The 25478-nt window shown below is 34.1% G+C and overlaps 2 protein-coding genes across 5 annotated transcripts in view; one reads left to right on the top strand and one right to left on the bottom strand.

Annotated features, from left to right (window-relative positions):
• Positions 1-9085: 9085 nt before the first annotated feature.
• On the top strand, positions 9086-16546 carry LOC111464109 (eukaryotic translation initiation factor 3 subunit J-like). Of its 2 annotated transcripts, none has more exons than XM_023108213.1 (8): positions 9086-9254; positions 9351-9442; positions 10118-10189; positions 12086-12201; positions 12655-12791; positions 15547-15694; positions 15788-15941; positions 16084-16546. In XM_023108213.1, exons 3-8 carry the CDS (start codon positions 10177-10179, stop codon positions 16170-16172), a joined length of 657 nt encoding a protein of 218 aa, XP_022963981.1. In that variant the 5' UTR covers positions 9086-9254; positions 9351-9442; positions 10118-10176; the 3' UTR covers positions 16173-16546. The 2 variants fall into 2 exon arrangements, with proteins under 2 accessions (XP_022963981.1, XP_022963973.1); XM_023108205.1 differs by having other exon boundaries at positions 16081-16546.
• A 515-nt stretch (positions 16547-17061) lies between these two features.
• Positions 17062-25478, bottom strand: part of LOC111430601 (endoplasmic reticulum-Golgi intermediate compartment protein 3-like) — a 12379-nt gene continuing 3962 nt past the window's right edge. For all 3 annotated transcript variants that reach the window (XM_023066905.1, XM_023066916.1, XM_023066898.1), the window contains exons 6-12: positions 22607-22691; positions 19079-19185; positions 18916-18999; positions 18542-18688; positions 17955-18063; positions 17640-17759; positions 17062-17518 (exon numbers count right to left, since the gene is read on the bottom strand). In XM_023066905.1, the coding sequence (XP_022922673.1) occupies positions 17445-17518; positions 17640-17759; positions 17955-18063; positions 18542-18688; positions 18916-18999; positions 19079-19185; positions 22607-22691 (726 nt within the window). In that variant the 3' untranslated portion in view covers positions 17062-17444. The remainder of the gene's footprint in view (positions 17519-17639; positions 17760-17954; positions 18064-18541; positions 18689-18915; positions 19000-19078; positions 19186-22606; positions 22692-25478) is intronic.

Genomic DNA, 25478 nt, shown 5'->3' with positions numbered 1-25478 from the left:
ATTAGGCGCTCTCATAGTCCTTAATTTAGCACAAAACGCGTGAGTCAAGTGATCTTGCGGGGCCTAGTAGACGGAAGGGTTAAGCGTTGAAGCAGCCTAGTGAGCTACGAGATTTCCAAAGTGTCATTATTAGAGTAATGACATACAACCTCGTGAAACACAAACGCAACAATTTGAGATGAGCACTTGTCTAGTAATAATAGGCAATTTTTATTCGATTACATTGGTTGACTTGACGACATGTAAGAGCTAAAAAAGCATGGAAAAAAGAAGGAACTTAAAAGACCAAAGTTTTTCTTGTACACTCTTAGTCAATGTGAAAGCTTGGATTAAGTCAATAACCTCCAGGTCTGGTAAAGAAATTATCGTATCTTGTTTGTTTGTACTTTAGTTGACTTTGACCGTTCTTATAGCTTTATCTTAACTCGTTCAACTAAATAACAAAACAAGGAAACGATAAAAATATGTTATTGGAACATGGAATATATTAGTCTTTTCGAAGACCATCATGAAAGGAATGTGCACTTTGTTGGAATAGGTAGTAACTTTCGGTTCTTTTCTCCTTATGACCATCTTTTTGTGTACTATTTCTTGCCGTTACGACCCACGAGAGAAAGCACACTAGAGCAAGTGGTGCAAAAACGTCGTTGGAAAGGAATCGAAGAACGAATGAGGTGATAACATCCATCAAGCAGTAGAAGAGCCAGTCCATTGCATCATGTAAGTAATAAGTGAGTCATGCCAACAACGAGTGTGACTATTCTCATTCTTATCCAACCATCTTAGGCTCAGTTCATACCAAATCTATCCACCTACGGTTTAGTTTTACTAGCATGCATGCAAATCCAAGCAATCCCTACAACTATTACTTCCTAGAATCCGTTTGGTTACTTATTTGATTGTCGCGTCCTTTCTCGAGTTCAAACAGAAGTCACATTGGCAAACAGATAACATACGGGCAGTGTTATTACATATTTTATGAAATATTTTAAATAAATGTTTTCGTACGTATTAGTCATGTCATGTATGTATTAACGACCTTAATTTTTTTAGATAAAATTCAAAGTTTAAAGGTAAAAATAAAACATTTCAAAATCTGAGGACGAGTATTTTATATAATTTTGTAACCTATAATACTCACGGTCCCCTCCTATAAATTATTAACAAATTAATCATATTGTAAAATAAATAAACATTATAAAATAAAATAAAATAAATGAGACGTACCTACTCATTTCTCAAAAAGGCACATTTTTAATTTAACAAATAAATGAGAATAAAAAATGACTTGGTTGGGTTTAATTTTTTTTTTTTAATTTATGAAATATATTTAGGTTTTTTAAAATAATTATTATAAAGTAAAATAATGATATAGTTTGGTATTAAATGTCTTTTTCCTTGCTTCGTGTGAAAATGTCGGAATACATTAAATATATAGTTCTTTATATGTGGTATAGTGCGCTATCACTTTCGGACCACATCCAAAATCTCCTAAATTAAAATAATAATATTAATTATTATTATTATTAAATAAATAAATAAATAAAAAGTCAGTTGGTATTTATTACAAATGGCTTCTTCTTAAACTGACGCGTAATTCATTTTCTTTTTCTTTAATATATATTTTTCTCTTATTTACGTCATTCTTTCGTCGGCATGTCATCTACTATTTTGTTTTTTTCCTCACTTTATGAATAAAATATTAATTCTAAATTAATAAAACAAGATTTTAGAAATATTTTTAAAATTTTAAAAATACTCCCACCATTAATATTTTATTTCAAAATTACTCTGTCTTTTTTAATTGTTATTATAAGTTTAAAGTATATATAAAATTTTAAAAGTATTATTGATTTTTTAATCGTTATAAAAAATTTAAATCTTCTGTTACCTTTGAAAGTTTATGAGTATTTTTTAAATGTGATACTAACGATTTCGTCTATATTACCGACAATAAAAGTATTTTTTTTAAACTTTTTAACGGTGTTTTCGAAATTTGTAAAAAAGTTTAAATGTATTTTAAAAGATTTAAAAACAAATCAAGGGTATTAATCTTTTAAACTTTTTTTTAAATTTTAAAAACACCTTTATACTTAATATTGTTATTGTTATTTTATGGATGAAATTGTTAGTACCACGTTTTAAATATATTCAAATTAATATATTTAAACTTTTAAAGAAAAAAAAAATTGAGATGATCTGATTTTGACAGTAAAAATTATTTTCAAACTTATTTTAATAAAAGTAAAGAGCGAGGATGTTGATGATGTTTTTTTAAAATTTCGTGGATACTTTTAAAACCTTTTAAATTTAAAAGGTATTAATGAATTTTTTTAAAGTTGAAGGGTATTTTTTTTAACAATTATTAAAAGTTCAAATATATTTTTGAAATAAAATACTAATGGTTTCTTCAAAGACTAAGAGAAAAATATTTTTTAAATTTTTTTCAAGGTTTAAGTGTATTTCTGTGACAAAATACAGAGTTTATGGATATTTTTTTTATTATTAATTTAGCGATTAAACAATCAACATATTCTTATTTTAATCGTTGAGTATATCTCAAATAAAAGAATTGAAATTTTTTTAGTTTTGAAATTACCTGAGTTAATAATAAAATCATCCAATTTTAATATGATAATAGGTATTTTATTCATCGAACTATAAACTACATAAACTAATACCAAACGAAAGGCCACTTAAACATCATTATAACGTTGTAAATTACAATAAAGGCAAAACCAAGCGTGAGGCTACCAAACTCAATGCTCATAATGTCACTTTGACTTCTTATATTAAGTTGCCACATCTGTGTGACCCTCTTGTCAAGTCGTTTTAAATGTTTGAATTATCGATTCATTTTAGTCATAAACTTAATTAAAATATATTATCAAATTTTTTAATTCAACCAAAAAAAGTATTTTTTTTCATTTAAAGCTTTATTTAATGAAAATTTAGACACGTATTTAATATTAGGTAGAATAATGTTATTATTAGTAAATAAAAAAAGGATATTATTGTATTTAAAATTTATATAACAATAATTTAAAGTAGAAAATGATGGTGATCATCCATTATTTACCATAATGAGGAAAAAGACTCAAATATATATTTTGTAAAAGAAAAAGAAAATGCGAGACAGCTTATGATAGTGAGGGGAATTGAAATATAAGCTTTTGAAAATAAAATATATGTCAAAATCAGACAATAATTATTCATTTAATTGAAAAAAAGAGATTATAATACAATTTTTATTATGTTGAATAAAATTTTAAATGGGAATATTGAAAAATAATGGCTTGAATTTTTCAGCCAACATCATAATTCCCCAATCAAAATTACTCCTATTCTTCTCAATAATAATGATTGTAACTTTTTATATATAAAAAAATTAATTAAAGGCAGACCGATTAAAAGAAAGGTACATGAATAGACCGAGACCCAATTGAATGAGAGTGAATTTAAAATTATAATAACAAATAAAATAATTATAATTCTATGTCTCTATTTTTAAAGGCAGTTTAGGACGAGTAAATAATATTGTTATGTATGTCGGGGAATGCTTAAATAAGTTTTTAATTTTTAATTTTTTTGTATTATTATTAATACAAAATTTTGGTTGTTGAGGCACTAAGGTGTCCCTTTGTTGGGGATTAAATTTCACATGTAGCCCATGATGCCCTATGGTTTAAATAGTAAATAATATAAGATGAGGGGCATTTGTATAATTTTTTAAAATTATGAATGAGTTGGCATTTACTTAGTGGTGGAAGGTGGGAATCAAATTTTCTTTTACAATTTTTTAATTCTTTTATAATTTAGATTTTAAATTTGATATGTACTATCTAACCAAAATCATAAAAATTGAGTTGGGTTGAATTTTAAAAAACTAAAAATTGGAGTCGGTTCGACCAGACTACCTCGAAAATAGGGTTACTATCCAACTCAACCCTACCCAACTTCTAATATTATTATAAATAATAAAAATATTTCACGTGTGTAACCGATGTTAGCGATACATTGTGACTTCTGAATGTTTGATATTGAAGTTTATGAGATTTTAGTTATTAATGTAATATGTACTGTGGATAAGGAGATTTTATAAAAAATAATTAAAAAAATAACCTAATAACCCAACCCGAACTCTATACCGGTTGCTCGAGTCACTAATCCAACCCAAATATTTTTTTTATTGTTTAGAAAATATTAAATGTATATATCTTGCAACTTGCTATTAAAAAGAAAAAATACATGTTATTTAATATTTTCTATTTCCAAATCCAATAATGTACAATAAAAATTTGCAATTTGCAATTTAAATTTTAGTTTTCACTCATAAATATCTTTTTTTATACACGTTTCAATATTTGAACAACGAATTAAAAAATTATTGTTTGAATGTTTTTATTAATATTAAAAAGAGTTGATTTTTTTTTTTTTTTGGGGTCCAAACTTAGAGCTTCCCAACTAATTAATTGACCATTCCCCATAATTACTTAGACCAAGCAACCAATTATTGGTTTCTTTTTACAACAACATTATTTTTAATTTTTAAAAACTCGAGGTGAATATTGACTTTGCTATTGGTTCAATCGATGTTAAGCCACTTTCGTCACTATATTTTTTTTCTTAAAATATGATATAGAATCATTAAAATATAATTCGATTGAACGTGTCACACATAATATATGGTCTCTTAACTTTTGTATTATGCATCGTAAACATTTAAGTATTAATTAACTCTTTGTTATATATGGTTTTTAAGTTCAACGATTCCTGCCGGCAATGAATTCAGTATTGATCCTTAAAATTATGATTAGTATCATATTCACTTAGATAATATTATTCTTTTTAAATGCAACATGCTCTTATATCCCATGGAGGGCTTGCATTGTGAGATCTCACTTCGGTTCGAGAGAAGAACGAATATTTCTTATAAGGGTGTGAAATTTTTTTCCTAGTAAGGCTGACGACGATACGCTAAAGTAGACAATATCTATTAGCGGTGAGTTTGGACTGTTACAAATGGTATTAGAGCTCATCATCGGACGGTGCGGGACACTGATCAGAGTAGGGCTAGACTCTCTCCATTGTAGATGTGTGTTAGAACCATGAAGCACACAGTGATATGTAACGAGTCAAAGCAGACAATATCTATTAGCGGTGGGCTTGAGCTATTATATGCGTAGTAAGGAAATTTCTAGGTAACGAAGGAAAATAAAAGAGAGGAGTACTTGGGCGAAATCCTTTTTATTTAGAGCATGAACTTGATTAACCTTGCATGTCGAGATGATTGTGACATGCTTCTTAAGGTGAAGATTATTCCCACGAGCCAACACATAGTCTTACAAAATTGAAATTTTGACATTTTCGTTTACACTTAACAGTACTTTTAAACCTCGATTACATCGATGCATTAAAAGTCAATTACGCTCGACTAAGAACTTTATTAAGTCAATTAAACCTAACTAAAACGACAACCACACATCGAGAGGCTAGTTTTATAGGTTTAGGAAGTTGATTTTGAAGTCCTAAAACAATTAGAATCTTCAATTATTCTAATTGAAAGTTGATGGAAGCTTCTTTTTCAAACTTTTTCACCAATTTGACTATGAAGTACTCTCGTGATCATCTTTTCTTGTGTTCTTGTGTGCCTAATTTCTTCACTTCATCGACCCTAGTACCAATTCTCGATAATTTACACGTACATTATCACTTCTAGTACACACGATTTCAATTTCACGATTTCTTAAAATACGATAGTCAAAACTTTCTTGAAAAGATCTTAAATGGGTTTGTATGTATCCCTCGCTATTAGGGTTTATAAAACTAGGGAGAAAAACACACGGTAACTGTAACGATCTATTCCCAGGATTCAAATCAAGATTCATAATCCGAATTTGACACCTAATGCAATTTAGTCATGTTAATTAGTTCTAAAAGTGAAGACCATCTTCATAGACCAACGTGAATCCTTCGACCATAGTTTGTCCTCACTCACATGCATCATAGAAAAATTGTTATAAGGTCACCCAATATAGAATTGTTCCAAACAAAGCAGCTTGATCTTGGAGTTCTTATGATTAAGCTATCGAAAAAAAATGTACATCTTGTTGGTATAGATAGTAACATTCAATTACTTTAAGACTTACTTAGTCATCATATCATAGGATCGCTCTTATTCGATGTGGTCTCATATCCACAACAAAACGTTGGAAAAAGACAGTTGGAAAGTAATGACATCTTAGAATCCCCTCGGAAATTATAATTTTCTTCCACATTTATATATATAACAATTTGTAATGGAAAAAAGTAGAAGAAATAAAAAAGCCATATTTCTTGGAAAAGTTTGGTAGAATAAAAAAAGAAAAAGAAAAGGATTTAATTTTATTTATTTATTTATTTATTTGCAGAGACAGAAGAAGTTGGACCATCCATTGGCTTTCTCAAAACAACCACACACCTAAATGTTTTATGATTGTTTGTCACCCACTTCTTCTTCATTGGGGCGGTTGCCATTGGTCGGTTGTCCCACGTGCCCTCTTTTCATTGGCTGTCATAATTGCCGTGATTGTTCACCCTCCCACACCCTCGACGTGTTCGTTATAGCCGTTAATGGCTATAATGACGTATTAATTCTGTCATCTCGTGCTCAACGAGTTAATAACAATTAAACAAGAGTGACGTGAGAAAGACGTTCACGTTGGCGAGACTATAGAAGCAATATTAGGATAAAGACTTGTCGATTGGTTTACTTGAACTTTCGGACGTTTATACCTTACATGTCAGTAGTATCGACCTTTAAAAGTATAATTGTAGAGGTCGAGGCGTTACCCGAGTCGAATTTCTTTATGATGTTATTGGATAGAGATAGGAATAGTTTTGGCAAAACTTTTTGGTCTAAGTGTGAATCAAAATGTGTTCATATGTAGAAGTCGGTGATTGTGATTTATTAATTGAGTGTGTTCTACGATATAACCCACAAACTCCCACATCGTTCATCAAACGCGGTTTTAACTTTTTAGCTTTCACCTTTTGGACTTTTGAATATTACTCTCCTCCACAAACAACAATTGCAACTCCATCATTGGTTGTTTAGAGATTCAGTATGGATTTTTTATCCTCGGATTTTAGTTTCATCTAATTTCTAGTCATTTTTACCTTGAAGAACTATGCTCACGTGCACTCGATGAATTATAAAATTGTGGGTAGCATGAAATGAGAAGTGAACTTGTAACAACTCAAGCTCACTACTAGACATTGTCTGCTTTGACCCATTTCAAATGGTATCATAAGCATTCATCTACTGATGCAAGACACTAGTCGGAGTAGGGTCAGACCCTCTCCATAAATTGTGAGGCTGGCAACAATACATAATGGGCCAAAGCGGACAATATCTACTCGTGGTGAGTTTGGGCAGTTGCAAGACTTTTGATCCCGTGACTCCTCATCTCGTGAGTAATTAGACTTAATGCAAAGGTTGATGTTTATTAAAACAGATTAAATATTTATGGGACGAGATAGAGAAGTCTTTTGCATCTGTCCTCACCACCTTTTTCAATCATCATTCTCGCAAAATTCTCCATTTATTTTTATAACAACTAAGAGAGAATCCAAAAATCGGTAAATAAAAAAAAATTAGAAAAGTTGTGGAGCACTTTGAAAGTTGAATGATGAGAGTTGAAATTAGAAAAGGTTTTTTTTTTCTTAATTGAAAAAAAAAAAGTTGAAATGGGTTTGTTCTACAATGTTCTTGAACATTGTAAAGTCGAAATATAAGAAACTTTTTATTAAATATAAAAATAAAAAAGGCATTATCCATTTTATAATCAATTGCAATATTCTTCCATTATCATGAGATGCTTAGTTATAATTAATCACTAAATTAAGCCCACATCATCTAACCCCTACACGTATTACACCTTATTCTTTTCCTTAATCAATTCTATTTGTCGGCACCCTCACTTACTTTTAATGCTTTTTTTTTTATTTAATATAATTTTAAACATTCTCGTAAATTTATTTAAATTAATGTTCCGAAAATTAGCTAGAGAGAACGTGCTTGACGAGAGTAGTAATAAGTTACAAATGATGTCAAAGCAATGTCTCCCTTAGTAAGATGTGGCTTGGAGACGAACCAAGGTGGAAGCTGGTGAGTATGTGACACTAAAGTAAAGGAGACGTATATAAATGTATAGAAACCGCATCTAAATGATAGCGACTGTGAGGATAGGATGACTAAAAAAAACTTAAAGGAGGGAAGGTTACTATTTATACCAATAAGATGCACTTTTCGTTTTAGGTGGATCAATCATAGCATGGTTTGCTTGGAGCAGTTATATGATAGGTGACCTTCTAAGAAATTTTATAGAATGCATGTGAGTGAGAATAAAACATGTTGAAATGTGGTATACATGATAATCTTTACTCTTAGAAGCCCGAAGTAAATGGATTGACCATTGAATTTTCAAAACCGTCAGTTTTTTGTTTCAAATATACGATTGAATTTTTAAAATTGTTTCAAAAATACCCTTAAATTTACAAAAATTTCATTAATACCTTTAAGATTAAAAAAAAAAAAAAAAATCTTTATGGTTAGTACTACTTTAAAAAATACAAGTAAATTTTTTAAAATAAAATTAAAATGTTTGTAGATAATTTAGGAGGGGTTGATATACCGTTTTTATTCGTATATTGATAGTAAATTTTTTCATAAAGGTAAAGAAAATTAATGTTACTATAAAATTTTATGGATAGCTTTTTAAACTATAATACTAAAGGTAAAATTAAAGATATTTTTGAAGCAAATATTTACGGTTTTGTTTAAAACTATGGATAAGAGTATTTTTATTTTTTATTTTTACCTTAATTTAGTTAGAACAAATTATATAACCTTATTTTGGACAAGATGTTTGGGTTAGTTGGGTTAGTTGGGCCTGTTGGGTCAGTTGGGTTAGTTGGGCCAGTTGGGTTAGTTGGGCCGATTCGGTGGCGAACTCAAGGCCGTTATTCACAAAGCGCCGTACGATGCGAGGAGCCCAATTGTTCAAAGATTCTCGCTCCCTCTCCGTCTCACGCTCAAGTTCCATTCAAGCCCTAGCTCCAACTTTCCCCCGCGCACCAGAAGAGAACCTTCCAGATTCTCCTCTCTTTCGCTTTATTTTCCAATTCTTCAATTCTGCGGGGCAACCTTCTTCTAGGGTTTATCTCTCCATTTCCTTGCTCAATTCCACTTCACATCACTCAATTCCTCCGAGGTATGCATTTTTCCTTTTCCGCTTTGGCCACAGATTCTTTGCTGCCTGCCGTTTTAGGTTATTTGAATTTCAGTAACTTTTGCTTTGTTTGCACAGAGAATACCTTTTTCGGTCGCTTTACTGCTTCCGTTTCCTCTCGTCTGCCCTAACAATCTCTAGACCGACCATCGGCCTCCGGACGCTTGGAGGTGATAATTCTTTTTTTTTTTTTTTTGTCTGTTCATACGAACTTTATACGTTACTTAATTTTTCGCACTGACGTTCTAGGAATTTATTGGTATGTGTGGTTTCTAGTTTCTTCTTTTTGTCAAATTGTTCCTTGGCTGCTTTAGCCGAATTTTCTAGCTGCTGGTGGAGGTTCTTTGAATTACTTGTTGTTGCTCTAGATTTTATTGCGTAGGAATAGAATGTTCACGCTTATCCTACCTGCATCACTGCTCTTTTGGCGGATGAGGTGACCTTTAGGTCTGAGGAGGGAAATGAAGGGAGGCTATTTGAATTGAGCCCTAGGTTAACTTAACTCAACGGGAAAGAGATCAAGTGTGCTGATTCGTTATTATATATTTTATTATCCTGTAGTTTCAATGTTATTCTTTTTGTATAATTAGCTTTGAGGCATCTTTTGTTGGGCTGTCTTGCTTGTTGTATGCCTTCTCCCTTGATTTTGCGTTCTTTCACTCTCCATGAAAGCTCAGTTCTCTTAAAAAAAGAAGGAAATTCAAATACTCTTGGTAACTTTTCATTAATAGTTACTACCTTTTTGTTTACTTGAATTCTATGGTTGTCATTTTATCAACATTTGGATTCTTCTAGACCTTCAGTTTTTTATTCTTGCTAATATCTATCTCTTGTATTATGAGCAGGGTTGGACTGGACAGAGTTGAATTTCTAGTGTTTTTTGAGTAAAAAGGGATACAAGTCAATGGATGACTGGGGTAATGCTATATGGTTTACGTTTTAGTCCATCATTGTTCACCTTTGCTGATTGAATAAGTAACGAGTCTCTATACAAAAAATGTTGTATATGGATATATGTTGGTCATTCCATCAATAATTTACCTCTGATTATTATTATTATCATCATCATCATTATATATTATATGTAGCCTATTATTAGTACATAAAATAACACAACACTTGAAAATGAGTATGGAATGGATGAGAATAAGCTTAATAGTGCAGGACTTAAGTACGACAAGGACACTACAAATAAATAATAAAAGGATGTATGTGTATGTTCTAAAGCTTCCTATTAAACACTGGTTGTGGTTTGAGAGACTGTAGATAGTGGCACGAGAGTTCATGTTTTATTAGCAAAGGAGCCGAGGAATAGATCTAATTTTGAGTTCAACTTCAAAGGAGTAGACGTTACAGGACAAGACAATCCATAGTTGTGGATGTGTTTTGAAGTTAGGTCTTGGTCATTCATTGCAAAAACACTTAACTGAACGGATGTAAATGCTTTCAAACATCACGTATCATTACTTTATCAGTTCTTATTGTTCTATATGCCCCAACACATCTGGAGTTCAAGAAAAAGTCATCTTAATGAAAATATCGAAGGATCCAGATGATGTGCTGTACATCAGTGCATTTTTTAGATGTGTTCATTTTGCATTAGTGCCTGATTTTATAACTCCAATGAATATGGTGTGCCTCTTTCTGAAGGGATATGCATGCGTAATTTCTTTAATTAAAGAGTGCTTCGTATTCATCTCCACTGTATTCTGTTGATATTGTATTTTTTGGTTCCTAAGGTTGTTAAAATTTGTAGTATTGCATTTTCTTGTCTAGTAGTATCTCAAATGACTCTGCTTCCCAAAACATGATAAATGAATTGCCCTATTGCTATGTTTTTATTCTTATCTTTTTAAATAAACACAAAATTTCATTAAAATTATTTCATCTTCTTTTTATTTTATTTGTTTAATACTTTGGAGGGGGGAGGCAATTATTGTGCCTTCCTTTCAAGTAGCTTGTTTGACAGTATGGAAGAATATTGTGGTGGTTCCACTATAATGATCAAAACTACTCAGTTTGAGCGAGAGTGGGAGAAGTGTGGAGCTAACCACTCTGTCATGTGGCAAAGGATAAGGAGAGTTGCGATTAGTTTTTTGACGAACTATAAATCCTTACCACTTCTCTCCACGGCTGATTTAATTGAATGTCTTTAAAGATTGAAAATAAGAATCGAATCCCTTTATATGTAACCTATTTGGAAATTTTAGTCATTATGTCATACAAATAATACAATGTTGTGTACAGTATACGGTAAATATCAAGTAAAAAATTCTTGAACTACAGTCTAGCAAACATGTTTAATGTTAAATTACAAATTGGATCCCTATGGTATTAAATGTTAGAATTAGTCCCTATGAGAGTTTTATTAAACCATAAGGACTAAATTTCAACTCAATTACCATAGGGATCGAGTTTGCAATTTAACCGATGTATAATATGATTTTTGAGGACAAGACATGGTGTTGGTTTTTGCATTCTGTGGAAAGAAGTTCTCTATTCTTAACGTAGCCCGTTGTGTCTCATGACTTGTTATAATCTTCCACGATATTGGAAAATATTTTACAGTTTAATTAGCTGTTCTGCTCAGGCATTGAATAACTTTTTCTTAGCTTGAGAATGGAGATACCTATAGCAAATTTAGCTTTCTTTCTCGAGTTTCTGTGTACGTTGTTTACCTGATCATTGAGGCATAAAAGCGTACATATGGTATAGTCATATGTAGTTCCATATTTATTCTTGCTCTTAATTTTGTGACTCTAAGTTTAATCATCTAGGTGGGTTTGCTTACATATGTATATGTTTTCTTTTAGAGGATGAAAACATAACCCCACTCCAGAAGGAGCAGCCGAAGAATAAATGGGATGATGAGGATGTGGATGACGATGATGTGAAGGAATCTTGGGAGGATGATGATGAACCTGCACCGGTGAGAATTTATTGATTTTCTTGCTAATGATGTTTGTTTCATTTAGTATTGATGTTAAGACTGAAGATAATGCCGAAGGAGAATTTGGGTGATTCTTACTGATCACTACAGACTGCTAAGGGTCTAAACCACTCCAATGTTTTAATATTGTGGTGAATTGTTCATTCTAAGGGTAGAAATCATTAGTAGTTGTAGGAAGCTTTTTTAATATTCCTAAAACTGGCGGAAACGGAAGTCCCTTTTCCTTTATTTTGAAAGTTTGTGGAGCTCATGTAGAAACTACATTTTTGTTAAGGTTGGGGTTGGCATCAGTACATGGTTTTGAGAAGATGAATGGTTCAGAGCATGTAATATCTAATAAATCTCTAACTCTTTAGCTTGAGTAGCTCGTCCATTGCCTGATGTATCTGTAAATTTGTTACCCCATTTCTTCTTGTCTTTTTGGTCTCACAGGCTCCAGTAGTTAAGCCTCCTCCAGAAGCCGCCTCAAAGAAACCTGCTGCAAAAACCATTGAAAAAAAAGGAAAAACTGCCGAGGTGGAACCTGAACAGCCTCTAGATCCATTAGCCGAGAAACTTCGCCAACAAAGGTAATATTAGTTTGCTTTGGTTTTTTGGAACTCTTAGCTCAACTTATATCTACTTATGGTTCTCTGGAATGAAAATAATTGAAGCAGGAATTTGAACTTAAACATTTTATGAATTCTTTTATTGTGACGGGAGAATGATCCTTCCTACCAATGTTGTGTAGAGAAAGTAGGACATTGGAGCAACTATTTTGAATTTTCTTTTTATGCTATCTTGTCCATTCCAGATCTCTTTTTATCGCAGAATTATCTCTTACTCCATACTTCTCTTCTGAAATCAGGCACCATTCCTGTTAACAATAAATGAGAAAAGGCATTCTATTTGTTTTAGAGTTATCTCCACTTTCAATGTTTATTCAGGGCAATTACGGGTTTTTGGAATAAATGTTCAAGTTAATTTTGGGAGGAATATGGAAAGCTATTTTCTCATTAAAGAAAAAGTTGGGAACTGTTTGTTTGTTCTGTTCTGTCTACATTTTGTGCAAGTGTCATCAAACAGAACTAGATGACTGGTTTAATAATTAATGGCCCCTTTTTTAAAGCATAAATAATGGTCCAATACTTGGGACTTCTCATTGAATATAAATCTTTGAATTATGAATGTTATGCTCTTTACGATCTAGGTTGATTATGAGCGTTTGATTTACTTCATACTGATTTAGGAGAAGTTATAAAGAACTATGAGAGATTTCTTATGGAAGAAGTTGCATTTGGTGTGATAAGGATGGTATAGGATTGGAAATTTGGGTTGTGAAAATATTGCCCACTTTTTATATGCTTATGGTAGTTTCCCTTTGAAACTTAAGACTCGGTGGTACCAAGTAATTACAAGGGCACATTTGTTTACTTAATTTTTGGATAGGGATTCACTCCTATGGTTGGATTTGGATCAGGGAAACCCATAGGTGGTATCTAATTGTCTTTTGGTTTTCTTGTTTCTTATTATGTCTTTTGAGCAAGATGGTTCTAGAGTTCCCTTTTGGTGTATGTTTGGCCTAAATAGAACCTACCATTTCCCTTTTGTATTCTATAGCCATTTAAAAAAATGCCTTGTGAGGAGTCACCTCGCTCTGATATATGTTTATGTCGATTCTTTCTCGGTCTTGACATTTGCAAGTTAGCTTTATTCCTTCATATAATCCAAAATGTTGGGCATCTTTTAAGTGCAATGTGGCCTATATTGCCCCTTTTGGAACCTATACTGCCCTTTGTGCTATTAAGGAGTCAGGAGGAAGTTTGTTAACTGTGGACTATGAGGTTGAGGACAATTCTCCATTATTTCGCTCTATATGAGTTGTTAGTTGGTCCTTACTTGCATGTGGAGGATGGATTGCAGACGCCCTTATCCTTGGAGAAGGTTAAAAGGGTGGTTTTGGGTGGTTTTTCTTAGGCTTCTTCCAAGACAATTGGGAGATAGGAAGGATCTTTGGAAATTCGTTAACAAATTCTACTTCAACAAAACCTTTGTTGCCTTATCCTGATAAGGCAACAAAGGTTAAGGACTTTAGACTAGTCTTATTACCTGTGTGTATAAGATTATCTCCAAGATCCTTGCTAAAAAGCGTAATCTTATATCCAAGATCCTTGCTAACAAGCTTACAAAGGTCCCTGCCTCAACGATCTCCCACATTAGAGGGTCTTTCTTGCTGGCAGGTATATCTTAGAACAGGGCAGTGAGGATTATAGAGCTCAAAAGAAAGGTCATCTTTAAGATCGACCGGGAGAAAGCCTACCATCACCTAGATTTGGTCTTTTTAGATAAGGTGATGGAGAACGGGAGACAAGGAATTTAAAATTAACTGACATAAAAGAAATTTGAAGGTGATACCCGCTGAGGCAAGTCAAAATGACTTACAAAAAATATGTAAGTTTTGAAAAGTAGCATTTAAAATAATAAAAAAATGTCAAGGAAGACGACTTGATCTGAAGGGCATTTTCTGCAGCTGCGTGGTCTACACTCCATTTGAGAAAAAATAAAATAACATGGAACGAGATAAATACTCAATAAACAATGTAGGTTTTCGTCGTACTTATACTTTATAACATATACTTAGGCAATGTGTTCAACTATAATCCTTGGCCAATAACTTGGCTCTTGTCTATTCTTGTTGTATAAGGCTTATGCATACATTCTTCTATACACTTCCACTCTAGGAGCGTATACTTATTAGGCTCTAAAGTAAGCTTTAGTTTACTTGGCCCTTGTAACAGGCTTTAAGTACAAGACCCTTATGTTGCACTTTGAGATACATGGCCCTTATGATGGACTTTGAAATATGTGGCCCTTATGAAGGGCTCTAAATTACATGGCTCTTATGACGGTCTCTAAGATACGGGGACTTTATGAAGGGCTCTGAGATTTAACCTAAGCCCTTTCCATGGGGTATGTGCTATTTTGTGGGGGAATGAAACAACAAAATCATTAGAGGGCACTAGAGTTCCTTCAGCGATGTTTGGTTCCTTGTTATATTTTTTGTTTCTCTTTGAGCCTATATTTTTAGTCTCTTTTTTAATTATTTACTTGGTTTTATTTCTCTTGACGGGAAGCCCTTTTTTTGTACTGTGGCTCCTTTTTGTGGGCCTCTTCTTTTCTAGATGCCCGTATATTCTTTCATTTTTTCTCATGAAAGTAAGTTTTTCTGTTAAAAAAATACAAAGAGCTTCTATTTGTCTTTGGCTGGAACTAGGGGTATACTTTATATAAGATCTTAATCACGTGCTGGGGCTTTGTTTTTTGTTTCCAAATTGTGGCTGGCAGGTTAGTGGAAGAAGCAGATTATAAGTCCACTACCGATTTGTTTAAAAAGAGTGGTGATGAGAAGACTCTTGATAATTTCATTCCAAAATCAGATAGTGACTTCTTGGAATATGCAGAGCTGATCTCTCATAAACTTCGCCCCTATGAGGTTTATACAATTTACCTCTATCATTGTTTCTGCCCATCAATGTATGAGCATAGCTTATTCTCACGAGTTTCCCCCAAAAAATTATTGTTGCAGAAAAGTTTCCATTATATTAATCTGCTCAAAGACGTCATTAGACTATCGATGACCTCTTTGAAAGCAGCGGATGCGAAAGAAGTTGCCTCTTCTGTCACTGCACTTGCCAATGAAAAACTAAAGGCGGAGAAGGATACCAGTAAAAAGAAAACGGGTAGGTGTTTACATTTATAATCCCCTTATCGTCCTTTTTTTTTTTCTTCTGAACTATTTCAATCCTACCAGACCAAATGAATGTGATGTTTGTGTATTTGAACTGTTTCATTTTTCCCTCTTGTGTGGAACTTCTGCAGCTGTGAAGAAGAAGCAGCTCCATGTTGAAAAGGCAGTTGATGACATGATTGTCAATTCATTTGATGATATCGACGAGTACGACTTCATGTAATTGTCCCACCATTTCAACATTCTAGCCCGAGCGACATCAGTTTTTGTCCTGCGAATGAAGGTCAGATTCTTCGGCGGCATATTTCTCCCCTTTAATACAACAATAGATTGGTTCCCGAGTGTCGTGTCTAAATAAGGTTAATGTATTAGACTTGTGTATGACATATCATTATAAATTTTGCTCTTTTATTTTCTTTTTATTTTATTTTATTTTTTGTTTGATAGAGATTGTTCAAATCGCCTTTGAGAATGTACAAGAATGCGTAGTCATTTCAAACTCAGATTGTCAAATTTTGTATGTTGTGACGATGCTTCCTTTTACCTGAATTACATTTTCTTGCAAAAGGTTGTAAAATTTAAGGTTTTGTTTGGGAATGATCGAGAGCCAAGAACGAACTTTCAGCTAATTCCACATTGAATCCCACAATTTATTCTTGCTCAATATGAAATCGGACTTTTGTTTTAGATAATATTTCTGTATCGAAAATATTCTAAAAAGTTTAATAATACCTTTTAACTTATTAGAAAAACTAAAAACTAAAAATCAAATAATTATAAACCGTACCTTCAAAAATGGGTGGCAGCCATGTATTCTTTATACACATTTTAATTTATTTTATTTTCAACTTTTTAACTTATAAAGTGGACAATTAATATATATATGTGTGTGTAGATACACATACATACACAGATATATACATACATATGTGTGTATATATATATATATAGATAGATATAACAACCTTAGTTATTTTTCATCAATAGAGAAGAGTTTCAATAAGCTAATAGTAAGAATATTTCAGGAACATTTTCTATAATTTAGTTTAGAAAAAAAAAATAATAAAGGCAGCAAAAAATCATAGAAAAAAAAAAAAAGATGAGAGCGAAAAGGCTTTAAATAGACCGACCCATCAGGAATCATTGGCATTATAATAAAAATGAGTAAGGTTGTGGGTTGAGAATGAAGCAAATAACAGATGAAGACTGCTAGGAATAATCAGAGTAATATTACTATAATTCCTTCATATATCCCCGTGTCGTTCCAGAGAAGAGAAGAGAAGAGAAGAGACAAGAAAAGAGGCAACCCCCCCTTACTAATTTACTCACGACCATAGAGGAAGTGGGGGAAAATTTTAGGAGAAAGATCAAAGCACTTCAGTTCCAAGCACCCTCCCAGAGTTAGTTTCCACCAAAGCAGCAGCCGTCGCCTTATAAACTTCCACATTCAGTTTCTTCTGCCAATGAACCAATGTAGTATTCATGGACCAATCTTTTAATGCAACCCACTTCTTCTTTTTGGTTTTGTCAGAGCCTCAAGAAACCGAAACATCCAGCGATCTAGCATTCCTGTCATTTTTTGAAGCTAAGAACTCAAATGACCCAGAATCATATGGTCTACTACTTTTGGTTATTTTGGTTAACATGATTCCAAAATCAACTACAAAACGACATCAATAATTTCTCGAACCTGTCACCGCAAAGGTGCCTCCTAACACAGCACAAAGCCGAGTTATGAAGTGGAGAAAACTTCGTCTTTCTTCTTTGATGGTCACAGTGATTGGTGACAGATCATATAAGAAGTAAACAGCTGCAAATCATTAAAAAAGATGGTAAGTTCCAACCTGGCCTTTTAAGGAGTCTTAGTCTCTGTCTATATATACGTTTTCTATAGCCTATTCCTCATATGGTAAAGAAGCATACCGTTCCTGATAGTAAAATAATATATATCATAAAAGAGAGGCCAAAGGAAATTAGGGAAGAATACCAAACTGCATTAACCAACCTGGCCATGCTCTTTCAGAGTTGGTCATAGGCGAGAAATATTCAGTGACTGAAAACTGATTGGTAGGCAACACATCTTTTGAGATATATCTATATTCAGTTGGAACAATCTGCAATGAAACATGGAAAAAAAAAATGTAACATGGTTAAATCCAGTATCCACTCGTTTATCGTAAACCGATAATAGCTAATGAAAGAGGAAGTAGACGGTACGAGTAAAAAATGCTTCCTAATTGGAACAAAGACCAGCCAGCCAGATTCACGTCCAGTACAAGGATCCTATATTTTCAAAAAATAATTTTACCATCTAATTTCTCTCAGATGTCATTTAGTACGATTTCCTGATTTACAAATCAGTTCAGACTGCAATACAAGCACACGGGTAATAACATATTTTGCTTACCATGGAAAATAGATTTCTGTTTCCCTTAACATGAGAGGGAGAGGGAGAGGGAGAGAGTTAAGGGGCGGGGAGAGAGCCCCTCACCTCCAATTTCGGAATGTGTAGTAAAATATATTAAATCATCATGCAAACTATGAAATAAAAAATTATGCACATGTATCTTAAGGCGGAACATGGATTTCTACCTTTATATAATATTTAAAGGTCCCACTTGTGTCATGTAAAATTCGAACTGTACCATCAAGAGGGTTGTGAATTCCAGGGTATTTTGGACCGAAAGACAAATCGTGAATCATGTGACTGACATTCACATGTTTAGACCCATCAAAAATCTGCAAAAACAGCAGAGAAAAATCAAACAAACCACTGGAAGGAACAAGCTTCACAGAAAGACATCACGAGAAAGAGGAAGAAATAAAAGGAAACCCATCATGAATTAGAATAAGACTCCCAAAGTAGTGTCAATTTCTACGGCATGAACCATGTCAATAAATATTGGAGGGAGATCATTATCAGGGCAAAGAAACGATACCAAACAAATGAATTACAGTGAACTAACCAATTGGGCCACAAAAATGTTCAAGCCATGAACTGAAATGTGGAAGTTCCCAGCAACCCTCTGAACATCTAGAACCCCATAAACCTGCAAAAGAGATTGCATTTGTCTTTTATCTACGAACCAGCAGGTAAATAATATTACATGAATTTTCCATATGGACTACCCGACAGCCTTCTCCTTCTGCTATTGCTTGTTTAACCTTTTTTACCAAAGCTTCAGCAGCTTGATCAAAGCCATGTATATGAGGATGATCTTTCTCCTTATCATGATCTGTCAAAAAATTATTTAAAGTTAGCTCTATTTTGATACAAAGAGTGAGAAGTAAATGGACCCCATTCTATAACCACCTAATTCACAATTCAATTATACAACAGCTTAAGGCTTTTTACGAGGCCAGAACTAGACATTTGATAAGAGCTGGAGCTTGTTCATCAACAAGGGTATAGTGGCAAGGGAAGAATTAGAGAGCTTCACCTTCTCTCCCAATACAGTCAACCACAAATGCCAAAACAAAAAGAAACCCTACCAGCCCTTGCTAACAAACTATATATACACCCATTCACACAAACATCCTCCCAGGCCCACTCCTAACCAACTTTAACCCAAATTATGGCCCACCCTCTCTCCTCACGTGTCTTCTCTTCTATACATAATAAGAGGTTTATCGCTACTTGAGCCCCAAAGAACCACCTTGTCCTCAAGGTGGAAATCTGGAAATTGAGATGCAATGTGAGTAGCATCCTCCCATGTAGCCTCGGTGACATCAGCTTCTGCCCAACAAATTAACACTTCAAGATGGAAGCATCTTTGGTCAACTGCCACAACCCAACAATTCAGAAGGCTAAACTTGAATCAATAAATAAGGAGTTATGTTGGGGGGGAAAGTATCACTGAAATAGTGTGCCACACAGCCTTTCACAATTGAGAAATATGAAATACTGAGTGTACCCTTTAATCCTTCAGGCAGAGATAAATTATAAGCCACCGAATCCACTCTCCCTACTATTCGAAATGTTCCAACATACCTACCTTGGGGCTAGTTTGACATTAATAGACTTTATCAAAGTTCCTTGTCTAATACAGATTCATAACTTCAAATACACCCAATCTCTAACCTCAAACGCAGCCTCCCTTTGCTTACCATTTGCCACAGTAGTCATGTGTTGTTGATTAGACTTCTTTAGCACATTTAACTCAACAAGGAACCCCTGTTTCTTTTATTTCCACGATTTCAACAAGGATTTCAATGTTACTTGGTAATGCACCAATGTGGGATCGCCTTTGAGAAGGATGTTATAGATTTACCTGGTGTGAATAGCGACTCCAGATTTTGATGATTCGTTGAGATATCCCCCAAAGTAATGAGCCACTGTGTGCACAAAAAAAAAAGGCACTTACTAAAAGTATTCGGCAAAAAATCTTGCACTATCATTACTTCCCCCCATCGTCAACACAACCGGCTTACAGGTCTCTATTCCATGCATGGAAGCTCAGATTCCAAGCATCAGACTATAACCCTCTGTTTCACTGATGGGCAATTTCAAGTCCTCCACCAAGGATGAGGAAATAAAATCGTGTTGCTTCACTGTCAAGTCAATACCACCACATCTTTAGACCCTATAGTTCCCTAAACCTTCTGTGTTCTTTATGACCCTAACCTCATTTAAATGATGGTGTTTTGGATTTTCCTATCCCTTCCCGTTTAAATCCGACACCTAGGCAGCTAGGGTTAACAAAAATTGTATGTGCTGTAGAACCAGCCCCATATGTAATTGGCTTCACATTAACAGCTGGGCTTGGGCTTCCACACTTTGGATTCAAGGCAACTCTCCTCTTCCTGATGGAACAGTTTATCATCAATTTTCTAGGTCATCTCCATTTGGAATGTCAGCCCAGCCCAATCTGCATCTCTACTTTGATATCCTTGTGCAAGTCATCAATGAATTTCCCCTCATGGCATCGTCATCCAACGAGGCCAACGATGTTGAGCACTCCTCGAATTTCTCACGATATTCCTTCATGGTAATTTTCCTGTTTCAAAGCGGAAAAACATTTGTGCAATGTATCTTGTTTGTAAGCAAGAATTATCATAAAATTAATTGTCAGAATTCCACCCAACTTTCGATCCGACGCTGTCGTTCTGCACAATTGTGCCAATGCAACGCCACTCCATCCAAGCACAACAATGTTGCATCCAATTTCTCTAACTCCGACAATCGATTAACAAAATATTGCTCAACTTAATGAAGCCAGCCATAGGGATTTACACCTTCAAAAACTAGAATCTCAAGCTTCCTCAATCGCATATCAAACAGGGGTGTCAATGCCTTAACCAAGTTTGTTTCTCCACTATTTCCCCCTAAATCAACTGTTAATGTCATTAGCTCCTTTATTTTTTTCCCAGCCCTTTGCCGCTGGAAGCAATAACTGCTTCTGTCAACTTCAATCCTTCCAACTGACTTGATACCTCGTGCATCCCTTCTTGATAGCCTTAGCCACATTGCTCACCACCGCTCACTCAATGTCCAACTTCATTGTCTCTAGAACCAAACTAGTCTCCTTCTCTACATCCCGAAACTCTGTCATCCTTCCTTCTGAGTCTACATCCTCACTTCCATTCACGTAGCCATTCCCAGGCATGAACCTGCTCTAATACCATTATTGATAAGAGCTAGAATTTGTTTTATCAAGAAGGGTCTAGTGCCAAGGGAAGAATTAGAAAGGTCCTCTTCTCTCCCAATACCATCTTCACAATTGTCAAGCAAAAAAGATACCCTACCAGCCTTTGCTAACAAACTATATACACGGGCATTCAGAAAAAAAAAATCTCCAGAGCCCACTACTAATCAAATTTCACCCAAATTATTCCCCACCCTCACACCTTACGTGCCTTGTCTTGTGTACATATTAAATAGGAGGTCTATCAACATCTCATGAAATAGTGGAGCTTAGCATCATAAGTATACATCTATCTGAAGGGGAAAAGTCACATGTTCAGAACATTGAGCTCAAGATTCTCTTAGAAGTATAATATTCAAAATGGGGAATATGCGATTAAGAAAATAGATGTTATAAAAATTTCATCAAGTTAATTACAGGTTCGTTGTTATTTTAAAGAGAGAATCAATGAGACAAGATGTCTTAGTAAAATCAAATGTACTCTGAGAAAAGCAGAAGGTTATCTTTATTTACTAAGGCTAACAAAAGGTGATGATATATAGCTAGAGGCACCCAAAGCAATCACCTAAGTAGGAGTGCTTGACATAAAGAATTGTTGCACACCAAAATTCCTTGTCTATGATGCCTCTTGGGCTTGCATAGAAAACACGTGTCTTGAAGTTCAACTAAGTTCAAAATTGAGCAAAATTGTTTCAACAAAGAGGTCGTTGGATTCATGCCCAATGTTTCAACAGGAATTGGGTACACTGATTGACCTATTTGATTCAACAAGGAGGTCATGGGAACGATGTCCCATTGATTGGATCCCTTTTCAAGTTTAAGGCTAAGATTACAACACTTATTTAAGTTTGAATTGCAATTTGATGAAAATGAAAACTTTTGGATACAACTAGACAAGTTCAAAGGTAAAAAATGTTTTTTTTCCCTATATTAAAGTTTCCCATAAAAAATATAAGAAAATAATAAACTTCAGAGACAAATTATTGTGTAGACAATGGAAAAAAGGCAGTACCATGCTTGTGATCAGCGTGTTCCTTCTCCACGAGGTCAGACAGATATTCAGTGCCAATGATATGGCCATTGCTGTTAAGACGAAGCTGCAGAAAGCCAGAAACTCTGAACTCATCAGCATGCATATAGATTAGGCAATTATGGTAGCAAGTGCAGTGCATATCAAAGAATATCTGCTGGTAAGCATATACGGATATGAACATATGAATGTGAAATGTAATAATCCTAATTTGGGTTGCACAAGTTTAATTAAGATAAAGTGCCGTACTCTGAAATATAAATCTATAAGTTTAAAGGCTAAAATGGTTAGATATATCTTGTAAATGTTATGATCTGGGGAAACCAACTCTGAAGTTTCTTTCTTTTCTTCTTTTTCAGGAAAAGGAAACAACTTTTCATGCCTTCCATGAAAATGTACCACATTCTTTGGCCAATGAAGCAATAGATGCTCTCTCTCTTCCCCTAAATCATTTCTAATTATGGTAAAAGATTCTACGGAGTATTACCATAGTAGGATATGAAACAAATCCTTTTTCTTTTTTGAAAATAAGAAGTTTAGTATGAGGACTTCGAGTAGTGAGGTAAAGATAAAGGCAGAGGAAAAGAAGAGAACTTCTCCCTCAGATTGAAATGGAAGCTGCAGGATTGGGTGTACATTGTGATTGAGAATGTCCTAAGAACCAGATATTCTACCGGAATGCAAGAAGATGGATGTAGGACAATAAGAAAGCTCGCTTCAACAAAAATAAACAGAACATTGTGATAGACCCAGTGTTCTCAAGGCGACCCCAGGCGCCTGCCTATGGTGAGAGGCGAGGCAACCAGGGGTCATTGCGCCATGAAGGCAGCCAAGGCGAGCTCCTTCAACGACGCGCTAGCCTGGCAGCGCATTTGGTCCCCTTTCTGCAGTTTCACCATGCATGAAGGGGAACGCATAGTATTCAGCATTTTTTTTAGAGTTTTCTGGGTTAAAAAATCAAAGAAGATGAAGAAGAATTCATCATTAGTATTAATCTTAGATTTTCTTGGGTTCAAGAATCAAAGATGATGAAGAAGAATAACCAAAGTTGAAGAGAAAAGAGAGAAGAAAATTCGAAGAACCTGTCTGTGTTCAAGCTTCAACCTCACATGCCTACCACTCTTTTTAGAATTTTCATGCATCACTCATGAAGTACTAGAGTTGAGCAAGTAATAGCACTCACATGCATGCTTAGTTGCCATGTGGAAGTATTAATAATTCTAATTCTTAGCTTGTACTTTATTTACTTCAAATATTTTTTGTTCAATTTCAGTTCATTAATGTGTTATGTAATCTTGTATTTAACAACTATTTCTTAGTATGTATCTAAATGCTTATTTCTTTATTTTTTTCAATTATTTAAATTACTAGGGAATTGTTTTACCAATACTATATAATACTTATTTGTTATTTAATTAGGTGTCCTTGTTTCACCCATGCCTTTTTGTCGCCTCTCTGTCTTGAGGCAATTATAAAGCCTGCTGCCTAAAAGTGTGCTTTGCGCTTTGAAAATGCTAAATAGACCCAAGTCACTAAAGTGTATAAACGAAAGAAAGGAAGGAAGGAGGGATTGAGTGATGTAAATATTTGAGTTTTGAGGATTGTTTTGAGCAGGAGTGCGTGCCATAGTTTTGTAGCGACCACGGGTTTATACTTTTTGGTGTGAGTTTGTTAGGGTATTACTTAAGGCTACTTTGGAAAGAGAGCGGGTATCTTTTTATACTTAGTTGGATTCTAGCTCTTGATGAATGTTGTTGCTCCAATGAATAGTAGATGGTTGATTGGCAAGAATGTCAGTTTTCATCGCTCCTTTCTCATGGGATAAAAAAGAAAAGATTTGATATCGTTGGCAGAAGGCTTCCACTTCAGGAGAAACGTGGCAATGCCATGAGAAGCTGTCTTTTTGAAGAAAAAGGAAGGGTGAATTCTCAATCTAATCCCTTACAACCTGGAGACGTGTGGATACATGTTTTAGCATCTAGATGTCTGCTCTAGCAGAATTTTTTAGAAGCTACGACAATAATTCACTCGTACCTTCATCTCTAACTCTGATTCTAAGCTCATTTCCTCATCCAAGTAAAAGAAGTCACACATTTGGCTGACAAGAATGATATAATTTACTTGCATATAGTTATGGACGTAAAAAGAGAACTAAAATGTTATGGACTAAGGTCAGGAAAGCAGTTGCGAGGGGCATATGGGCGGAGGAATCAACATCTTATTAAGGTAAACTAAGTAAATCGAGGAAAGATTGGAACTTAATATGAAGTAGCTTCTTGATGTGTGCTTCCAAAACAGAGAACCGACAACTCTTTTGATGTAATTAATCTCGCTCAGGTGCTTTGCTGTAGAATGCTAAAGGATGTTTCTTAGCATTAGATTCATAGGCTAATGCTTCAGATAGCAATAACTTTTAAATAACGGAGATTACCTACAAAACTACGATACTTTTATTAAATACATACCTATTTTGTATTTTCCTTCCATAGAATGCATTTATAAACAGAAAACATTCATAAAATTAGAATTAATCTCATGTGCACGCTCAACAAATTTCAATATACGTGAATCATAAAATGATTTACACATAAGATATGATATGCAACAATAACAAGAAATCAAATAAATCTAGATGTTTCTAGGCTACTAGATAACAATTTCCTTTGAAACAATCGTTTAATTGATGTTTCCATGAGGCATACTCGTCTACAACATTTGATGATGCAGAGATGTTTGATATTGCCTCCACAATGATTGAATAGTTAATTTGTGTTCTATCTAGAAACAGTTACTGGACTGTGGCGCTATTGCTTCTTTTCCCAATGCATGGTTGGGGGGGGGGGGGGGGGGGGGG

Source organism: Cucurbita moschata, unplaced genomic scaffold (genome assembly GCF_002738365.1).
Source record: "Cucurbita moschata cultivar Rifu unplaced genomic scaffold, Cmos_1.0 Cmo_Scf00002, whole genome shotgun sequence".
NCBI classification, from domain to species: Eukaryota; Viridiplantae; Streptophyta; class Magnoliopsida; order Cucurbitales; family Cucurbitaceae; genus Cucurbita; species Cucurbita moschata.
Note: the sequence above shows the minus strand (reverse complement) of the source record. Positions and strands in the feature narration are given on the sequence as shown.